The 9,410-nt window shown below is 36.4% G+C and overlaps 1 protein-coding gene across 1 annotated transcript; it reads left to right on the top strand.

The window, feature by feature from the left end:
• Window positions 1-655: 655 nt before the first annotated feature.
• Window positions 656-1,615, top strand: OR51L22 (olfactory receptor family 51 subfamily L member 22). The gene has a single exon (NM_001390773.1). It carries the CDS (start codon window positions 656-658, stop codon window positions 1,613-1,615), a length of 960 nt encoding a protein of 319 aa, NP_001377702.1.
• Window positions 1,616-9,410: the final 7,795 nt, after the last annotated feature.

Below are 9,410 nucleotides of genomic sequence, written 5' to 3'. Positions count from 1 at the left end.
TTATGTTTAGCTCTTGGGGATACTAACCTGAGACTAAATTGATATTAGAGTTGATTTTCACTGGGTACCAACCGTGTGGCATCACTTATATAGCCAGAGATAGGTTAGTAAGAGCAAAAACCATGCTGATCAATACTTACCTGAATTCTGTAATATGCTTTGCATGGTGTTCTAGTATTACTGGAAAATCTATCAAGCTAATACAGGAAAGCCATTTCATGTAAGTCACTGCCAAGGTCATTTTTTTTTTTTTTTTTTAAGAAAATGTTCTAATGTATGACCAGTGACTCTGGTTGAGGATCTTCCTGAAGAAAAGTATGAAATTAAAGTAGTAGTCTAGAATGGGTTTTGTGTGTACTGTTCTGGGTAGTGTCTTTAGAAGGAGATTACCCATATTCATAGAACATGATAATATATTTGCATTTGAGAAGAAGGGAAGATCCCTGTGGTTATAAAAGTGGATGTTTTATTTAACGGACAACACTGAGCAAAGAAATTAAGAATGACAAAGCAAAACTGTGAGGGTAAATCTAGGAGTGATTATAGGACAGACTGAAGTTTTGTTTTGTTTTTGTGACACAGGTGCTGATCTTATCATTTGTTCCCCCTCTGGAGTGTGATTGTGAATCGGGATTGTGGTTTAACAGTAAGCCCTATGGAAACTGCAAATTCTAGCAATATCCTGTCCTCCACCTTCTATCTCATAGGTATCCCTGGGTATGAGGAATTTCACCACTGGATTTCCATCCCATTCTGTCTCCTCTACCTTGTTGGAATCATGGGCAACTGCACTATCCTACATATTGTCTGGACAGACCCCAGGCTCCATGAGCCCATGTACTACTTCTTGGCCATGCTTTCTCTCACTGACATGGGCATGTCCTTGCCCACAATGATATCACTCTTCAGGGTGCTGTGGTCCATATCCAGGGAGATCCAGTTCAACACTTGTGTAGTCCAAATGTTTTTCATTCACACTTTCTCTTTCACTGAATCATCTGTGCTCTTGGCCATGGCCCTTGACCGATATGTGGCCATCTGCCACCCACTAAGATATGCCACCATTCTCACTCCTACACTCATCACTAAAATTGGAATTGCAGCCCTGCTTAGAAGTGCCCTTCCTGTGATTCCGCTTCTCTCCCGGCTGGCCTTCTTTCCCTTCTGCCATTCTCACACACTTTCTCATTCTTACTGTCTGCACCAGGACATGATCCGCCTTGCTTGTGCTGACACCAAGTTTAACGTTATATATGGAATGGTTCTGATCACTTTGCTGTGGGGAATGGACTCTCTGGGTATTTTTGTGTCTTATGTTTTCATCCTTCACTCAGTATTAAAAATTTCATCTCAGGAGGGGAGATTTAAGCCCCTCAACACATGTGCATCCCACATCTGTGCTGTACTTATTCTTTATGTGCCTATGATTGGTCTCTCTATTGTCCATCGTTTTGCCAAACACTCATCCCCTCTCATCCACATCTTCATGGCTCATATCTACCTGCTAGTTCCACCTGTGCTCAACCCAGTCATCTATAGTGTGAAGACCAAGCAGATCCACCAAGGAATTCGCAACCTGCTTTCCCCGCTAAAACTCAGTTCTTCTGTGATGTAGACATGTCCTCAACACAGTGATGACATGAATATTAAGTTTGTAAATATATAGTGATTTGTCTGCTCTCTATGTTGGCACAGAGTTACCAATAAAAGATTACTTAAAAAAAAAAAAAAAAAGCTGAAATAGCTCTGACAGTACATTGTGAAAAATCCTAAAGGAGAGAGTTGGTGTCTACTGGATTTATAATAGACTGACAACACGAACTTCCTAAATTCCCTCTAGAGAAAGGCAATACCAAAGAATGCTCAAACTACCACACAATTGCACTCATCTCACACGCTAGTAAAGGAATGCTCAAAATTCTCCAAGCCAGGCTTCAGCAGTATGTGAACCGTGAACTTCCTGATGTTCAAGCTGGTTTTACAAAAGGCAGAGGAACCAGAGATCAAATTGCCAACATCTGCTGGATCATGACAAAGCAAGACAGTTCCAGAAAAACATCTATTTCTGCTTTATTGACTGTGCCAAAGCCTTTGACTGTGTGGATCACAATAAACTGTGGAAAATTCTGAAAGAGATGGGAATACCAGACCACCTGATCTACCTCTTGAGAAATTTGTATGCAGGTCAGGAAGCAACAGTTAGAACTGGACATGGAACAACAGACTGGTTCCAAATAGGAAAAGGAGTTCATCAAGGCTGTATATTGTCACCCTGTTTATTTAACTTATATGCAGAGTACATCATGAGAAACGCTGGACTGGAAGAAGCACAAGCTGGAATCAAGGTTGCTGGGAGAAATATCAATAACCTCAGATAGGCAGATGACACCACCCTTATGGCAGAAAGTGAAGAGGAACTACAAAGCCTCTTGATGAAAGTGCAAGTGGAGAGTGAAAAAGTTGGCTTAAAGCTCAACATTCAGAAAACAAAGATCATGGCATCCAGTCCCAACACTTCATGGGAAATAGATGAGGAAACAGTGTCAGACTTTATTTTTCTGGGCTCCAAAATCACTACAGATGGTGACTTCAGCCATGAAATTAAAAGACGCTTACTCCTTGGAAGGAAAGTTATGACCAACCTAGATAGCATATTCAAAAGCAGAGACATTACTTTGCCAACAAAAGTCATCTAGTCATGCTATGGTTTTTCCTGTGGTCATGTATGGATGTGAGAGTTGGGCTGTGAAGAAGGCTGAGCGCCGAAGAATTGATGCTTTTGAACTGTGGTGTTGGAGAAGACTCTTGAGAGTCCCTTGGACTTCAAGGAGATCCAACCAGTCCATTCTGAAGGAGATCAGCCCTGGGATTTCTTTGGAAGGAATGATGCTAAAGTGAAACTCCAGTAATTTGGCCACCTCATGTGAAGAGTTGACTCATTGGAAAAGAGTCTGATGCTGGGAGGGATTGGGGGCAAGAGGAGAAGGGGACGACAGAGGATGAGATGGCTGGATGGCATCACTGACTCGATGGACGTGAGTCTGAGTGAACTCCGGGAGTTGGTGAGGGACAGGGAGGCCTGGCGTGCTGCAATTCATGGGGTTGCAAAGAGTCGGACACAAGTGAGCGACTGATCTGATCTAATCTGATGAACGTGTTGAAGCGGAGTGTGTTGGAAATCACTTCCATCTGTGGTTTCTCATTTGTAATCCTATCCTGATTCAATGCTGATTGTCCATGAAGTTTTCCTTGATTATTCTAAACCCATATTTCTTTGCTTCTTGATACACTATATTTGTCAGAGAATCTTATATTACCTTTCTCATTATGTAAGTGTGTTTGTAAATCTACTTATGCTAACTTTCTTAAAAATGGAAAAAAACTTTACCTTGATGTAAGAACATATTAGGTTTCAAAAAGGAAATTTTCGAACTTTATGGTCCATCAGCATCATCTTTTAAAATTTTACTCACGTGTTCTGTTCTTTCTGAGGACATTTAGTTTCATCAGGAATAGAAAGGGACAACTTTCATAGTTCTATTTAATTTTTAGAATTAATCTTACTCTTTCAGAAAGCCAAACTCAGTGATTTTTTATGTCCCTGAAATAATGTCATGTGATGCCAGTGATTATATAATCTACTGGATTACATGTATCTAATAATAATTTAAGATATAGTATTTAAACATAAAAAAGTCTAACTCACTGAGGTGTAGATACTTGTAAGTTTATAGTAGTAGGAAACAGGTAATACAAATCTCAATTTTTATCTAGAACTCTTTTCAATATATAAACTGTCTTCACATTTCTCTAAAATTATTGAATGCATAGCTGTGCATAGAGTTGTATTAACAAACTTGCAAGTTTAATTGAAATGTCTTAGTTCAAATGTCTGTACTTACTGAAAGAGAAGAAAGAAATGAAGCAAAAAATAAAACTTTAAGAATGCTTTGTAACTCCCAGTTTTTATATTGGTCTTAATGATAGGTAGTATATTTTCACAAATCTTATTCTGTTACTGTAGGAACTGTGTCTCAAGGATTTTGCTACCTGTGAAAATCAACATTATGTTTAGTGTAAAAGAGTCACTTAATAATTATTTAATGCAGAAGTTACATAGAAGTGAATCAACCATTGAATAAAGACTGACTCATTTGGATTGGATTTTAAAAAAAAACTTGGAGTGAAAAATTTGACCTCTCATGAACCCATATTTCCTATAATAAAACAAATCTTACTAACTTTAAATTATGATTTCAGATGTCAGGCATATGGAATACACTTAGAATTTCCATTAGCTTATATCTTTTCCCTGGTTTCAATTCAGTTATGTCTGTTCCTATCCCTCTTTATCTTAATTCTTCATTCTACTTCTAATTACCCCTCTCCTTTAGCACACTCACCTTGTCTGAAACATCAACAAATAAAAATAAAGATACATGAACGTCAGATAATATTCCCTATAGTAAATAAGTAAAATAAAATTAATATGAAAAATAAAAAATGAGAAATGTGAACATTAATTTTAGATGTACAAGTGACATTTAAATATTTATAGTCATCCTTCATATGATACCTTCAGATACAAAATGTATTTTTAATATCTTATTTTTTTTTAATTTTACATTTTTAAAAACATATGCTGATCATATCTTTCCTAATGCTTCTGCTCCAAAAAATGAAACATTTTAAGTTTTTTCCTTAACATATATTCAAACCATTGCATCTTAAATTTTGCATTTTGCATGCCAGTAAAATTATTCTAAATGAACATCTACATAGATAGTCTAAGTTTTGAATTTACAAAATATCACACTCTATACTAACTCTTGGAGAAGGAAATGGCAACCCACTCTGATATTCTTGCCTGGAAAATCCCATGGACAGAGCAGCATGGCCGGCTACAGTTCATGGGGTCTCAAAAAGTCAGATATGACTGAGCAACTGAGCATATTCTAACTCTTACAGTGTATCATTAGTTACATGATTTTCATGAAATATATTTTACAAAAAACATTTAGAAATACCTATTCTCAAAATTAGGATAATTCTTTCTAGAAGAATTTAGTTGGTGTAGAAGTGTTATTTATTTTTTATTTTTATTTTTAAATTAATTAATTTATTTATTTTAACTGGAGGACAGTTACTTTACAATATTGTGGTGGTTTTTGCCATACATTGACATGAATCAGCCATGGGTAAACATGTGTCCCCCCATCCTGAATCCCCCTCCCACTCCCTCCCACCCTATCCTTTGGGTTGTCCCAGAGCACCAGCTTTGAGTGACCTGCTTTATGCATTGAACTTACACTGGTCATCTATTTTACTTATGGTTGATATAAATGTTTCAATGCTATTCTCTCATGTCGTCCCACCCTTACCTTCTCCCACACAGTCCAATAGCCTGTCTTTACATCTGTGTCTCTTTTGCTGTCTTGCGTATAGGGGTACCATTACTGTCTTTCTAAATTCCATATATACGTGTTAATATACTGTATTGGTGTTTCTCTTTCTGGCTTACTTCACTCTGTATGGGCTTCCCTTATGGTTCAGCTGGTAAAGAATCCGCCTGCAATGTGGGAGACGTGGGTTCGATCCCTGGGTTGGGGAGATCCCCTGGAGAAGGGAAGGGTTACCCACTCCAGTGTTCTGGCCTGGAGAATTCCATGGACTATACAATCCATGGAGTCGCAAAGAGTCGGACATGACACTCTGTATAATAGGGTCCAGTTTCATCCACCTCATTAGAACTGACTCAAATTTCTTCATTTTTATAGCTGAGTACTATTCCATTGTGTATATGTACCACAGCTTCCTTATCCATTCATCTGTGGATAGACATCTAGGTTGCTTCTGTGTCTTAGCTATTGTAAACAGTGCTGTGTTGAACATTGAGGTACATGTGTCTCTTTCAATTTTGGTTTCCTTGTGTGTATGCCCAGCAGTAGGATTGCTGGGTCATATGGCAGTTCTATTTCCAGTTCTTTAAGGAATCTCCACACTGTTCTCCATAGTGGCTGTATTAGTTTGCATTCCCACCAACAATGTAAGAGGGTTCCCTTTTCTCCACACCCTCTCCAGCACTTATTGCTTGTAGAAATTTTGATGGCTGTCATTCTGACCAGGGTGAGACAGTCCCTCATTGTGGTTTTAATTTGCATTTCTCTGATAATGAGTGATGTTGAACATCTTTTCATGTGTTTCTTAGCCATCTGTATGTCTCCTTTGGAGAAAAGTCTGTTTAGTTCTTTGGCCCATTTTTTGATTGGGTCATTTATTTTTCTTGTTTTGAGCTGCATGAGTTGCTTATATCTTTTGGAAATTAATTCTTTGTCAGTTGCTTCATTTGCTATTATTTTCTCCCATTCTGAAGGCTGCCTTTTTACTTTGCTTGTATTTCCCTTTGTTATGCAGAAGCTTTTAATTTTAATTAGGTCCCATTTGTTTATTTTTGCTTTTATTTCCAATATCTGGGAGGTGGATCATAAAGGATCTTCTGTGACTTATGTTAGAGAGTGTTTTGCCTATGTTTTCCTCTAGGAGTTTTATAGTTTCTAGTCTTACATTTAGATCTTTAATCCATTTTGAGTTTATTTTTGTGTATGATTCTTTTACAGGTGCTTGACCAGTTTTCCCAGCACCACTTGTTAAAGAGATTATATAATAATAATCTATATAATATAATATAATAATTTAATAATCTCTTTAATTTTATATAATGTATAAAATATACAATTTCTCTATTGTGTATTTTTGCCTTCTTTATCAAAGATAAGGTGTCCATAGCTGTGTGGACTTATCTCTGGGCTTTCTATTTTGTTCCACTGATCTATATTTCTCTCTTTGTGCCAGTACCATATTGTCTTGATGACTGTAGCTTTTTAGTATAGTCTGAAGTCAGGAAGGTTGATTCCTCCAGTTCCATTCTTCTTTCTCTTTGGCTATTTGAGGTATTTTATGTTTCCATACAAATTGTGAAATTATTTGTTCTAGTTCTGTGAAAAACACCTTTGGTAGCTTGATAAGGATTGCATTGAATCTATAGATTGCTTTGGGTAGTATACTCATTTTCACTATATTGATTCTTCCAATCCATAAACATGGTATATTTCTTCATCTATTTGTGTCATCTTTGATTTCTTTCATCAGTGTTTTATAGTTTTTCCTATATATAAGTCTTTTGTTTATTTAAGTAAATTTATTCCTAAGTATTTTATTCTTCTCATTTTTTAATTTGTATTTTTATTGGAGTATATTTGATTAATAATGTTGCAGCAAAGTAATTCAGTTATACAGACACATGTATCTATTCTTTTTTTAATTCTTTTTCTATTAGGTTTCTATAGAATATTGACCAGAGGTCCCTGTGTTATACTGGGTTATGTATTTTCAAAATAGCCATGTGTACATGTCAATCTCAAACTCCCTCTTTCCCCCAACTTGTAACATTGAGTTTGTTCTCTAAGTCTGTGTGTCTGTTTCTGTTTTGTAAATAAGTTCATTTGTATTTTTTTTATTCTGCATGTAAGCAATATCATATATTTGCCTTTGTCTGATTTACCTCATTTGGAATGATAATCTCCAGGTCCATCTATGTTGCTGCAAATGGCATTATTTTGTTATTTTAATGGCTGAATAATATTCCATTTTATGTATGTACAACATCTTTATCCATTCATCTGTCTATGGACATTTATGTTGCTTTCACGTTGTTGCAATTGTTAATAGTGCTGCAGTGAACATTGGGATTCAGGTATCCTTTCAAACCATGTTTTCTCCAGGTGTTTGCCCAGGAGTACAATTGTTGAATCAGAGGTGAGTTTTGACTATACAAATGAATGAATGACTGAACGAATGAATAGATGCCACAGTTATATTATGAACTGAGAAGGGAAGCATTATTTGTCCAGTCCAGCCTTCCAGCAAGTAGCTATCTCTCTTAAAGTGAAAGCCCTCCTACTCTTGCCTAGAATTATGATAATATGGTATAAGCATCTAACCCACTTTTATATAGACTTACACGCTGAGGCACTCTTACACATATTGTTTTGCTTCATTAAGCCATGAGTATTTGCTTGTCCTCTAAAAGTATTGTCTACCTATCTGAAAAATCTGTAAGATATCCAGAAGACCAAATAATAATTCATTTTTTCCAGTCTCCTATCACTAGGAAAAATGCAATACAATTATTTTCATGATGTCAAATGTTATTCTTTGGATTATGCATTGATCATCTTTATTTGCAGAAAGCCCTTTGTGGCAAAACACAAAAAAATTAACAAAGCACAAAATCAGAATAGAGAATAACACCCTTCACTATTTAAGTGTTTAGTGTTTTCTTTTATACATGCATTGTTCCAAAATACATCATTAGCACACTTAGTCATTCAGTCATTTGAATAACTTAAACCATAAAAGCATTATCCTTTAAAAAAGTACAGTGTGGATAACCACCTCATTACCCAGAAAGTCGAGAAAAAGCCATGTGCATTTATAAAGAGAATAATAGTACAGATATTTTTAAGACACCCAATTCATTTAATTCAACAACTTGACCATATATAGGTTTCTATTATATTCATCATGTATTTTTTTTACTGTCTAATGCCAGAGAAATATTTTAGCTCTTTTATAAATGAAGAAGAGGTAAATATGTTATATAGTGGATATAAGAAAGTACATTATAAGAATTATGACAACTAAGTTTATAAATGATAAATCTTGTCCCATGAACCATAGAATGCAATTTGCAAGAATGTTTGGAATGAGAAAAGTTAAGTTAGAAAATGCATGTGCTTACATAAAAGTGCCAGATGAATCCAGTGAACATAATCCTGATCATTACCACAAATTTCCTTTTCTTTGGAATTTGTCCTGACATAATTTCACCCCCATTAAATCAGAAGAAGGAATAAAATATATTGATTCAAATTAGCAATCTGACCCAATATAGAGCAGTTAAACTCCTTGTCCAACAATCATTGTAGCTGAGACCAGATAAGGTCACCATATCTAAAAAAGTTCATCCTTTCCTGCTGTTGAGGTCCTATGGCAGCCTGGTTCCTTTTCCTACCTAAGTTGTAGACATTCAGATTACCTTTGGCTGTCATGACATTTGCAGAATATTTCAATGAAATGTCCTGTTTTGTGGTGGTTGGATAGGCTAGCCAGGTGGCATGCTTCCCTTGTGGCTCAGACAGTAAAGAATCCACCTTCAATGCAGGATACCTGGATTCAATCCCTTGGTTGGGAAGATTCCCTGGAGGAGGGCATGGCAACCCACTCTAGTATTCTTGCCTGGAGAATCCCCGTGGCAGAGGAGCCTGGTGGGCTACAGTCACAAAGAGTTGGACACAAGTGAGTAACTAAGCACAGTGACAGAACTGAACTTGAGTCATTCCCAGCCCTTA

This window comes from Bos taurus, chromosome 15 (genome assembly GCF_002263795.3).
Source record: "Bos taurus isolate L1 Dominette 01449 registration number 42190680 breed Hereford chromosome 15, ARS-UCD2.0, whole genome shotgun sequence".
NCBI lineage: Eukaryota > Metazoa > Chordata > Mammalia > Artiodactyla > Bovidae > Bos > Bos taurus.
Note: the sequence above shows the minus strand (reverse complement) of the source record. Positions and strands in the feature narration are given on the sequence as shown.

Excerpts from the sequence above, each read along its gene's own strand:
- OR51L22 (NM_001390773.1), top strand. The coding sequence starts at position 656 with ATGGAAACTGCAAATTCTAGCAATATCCTGTCCTCCACCTTCTATCTC.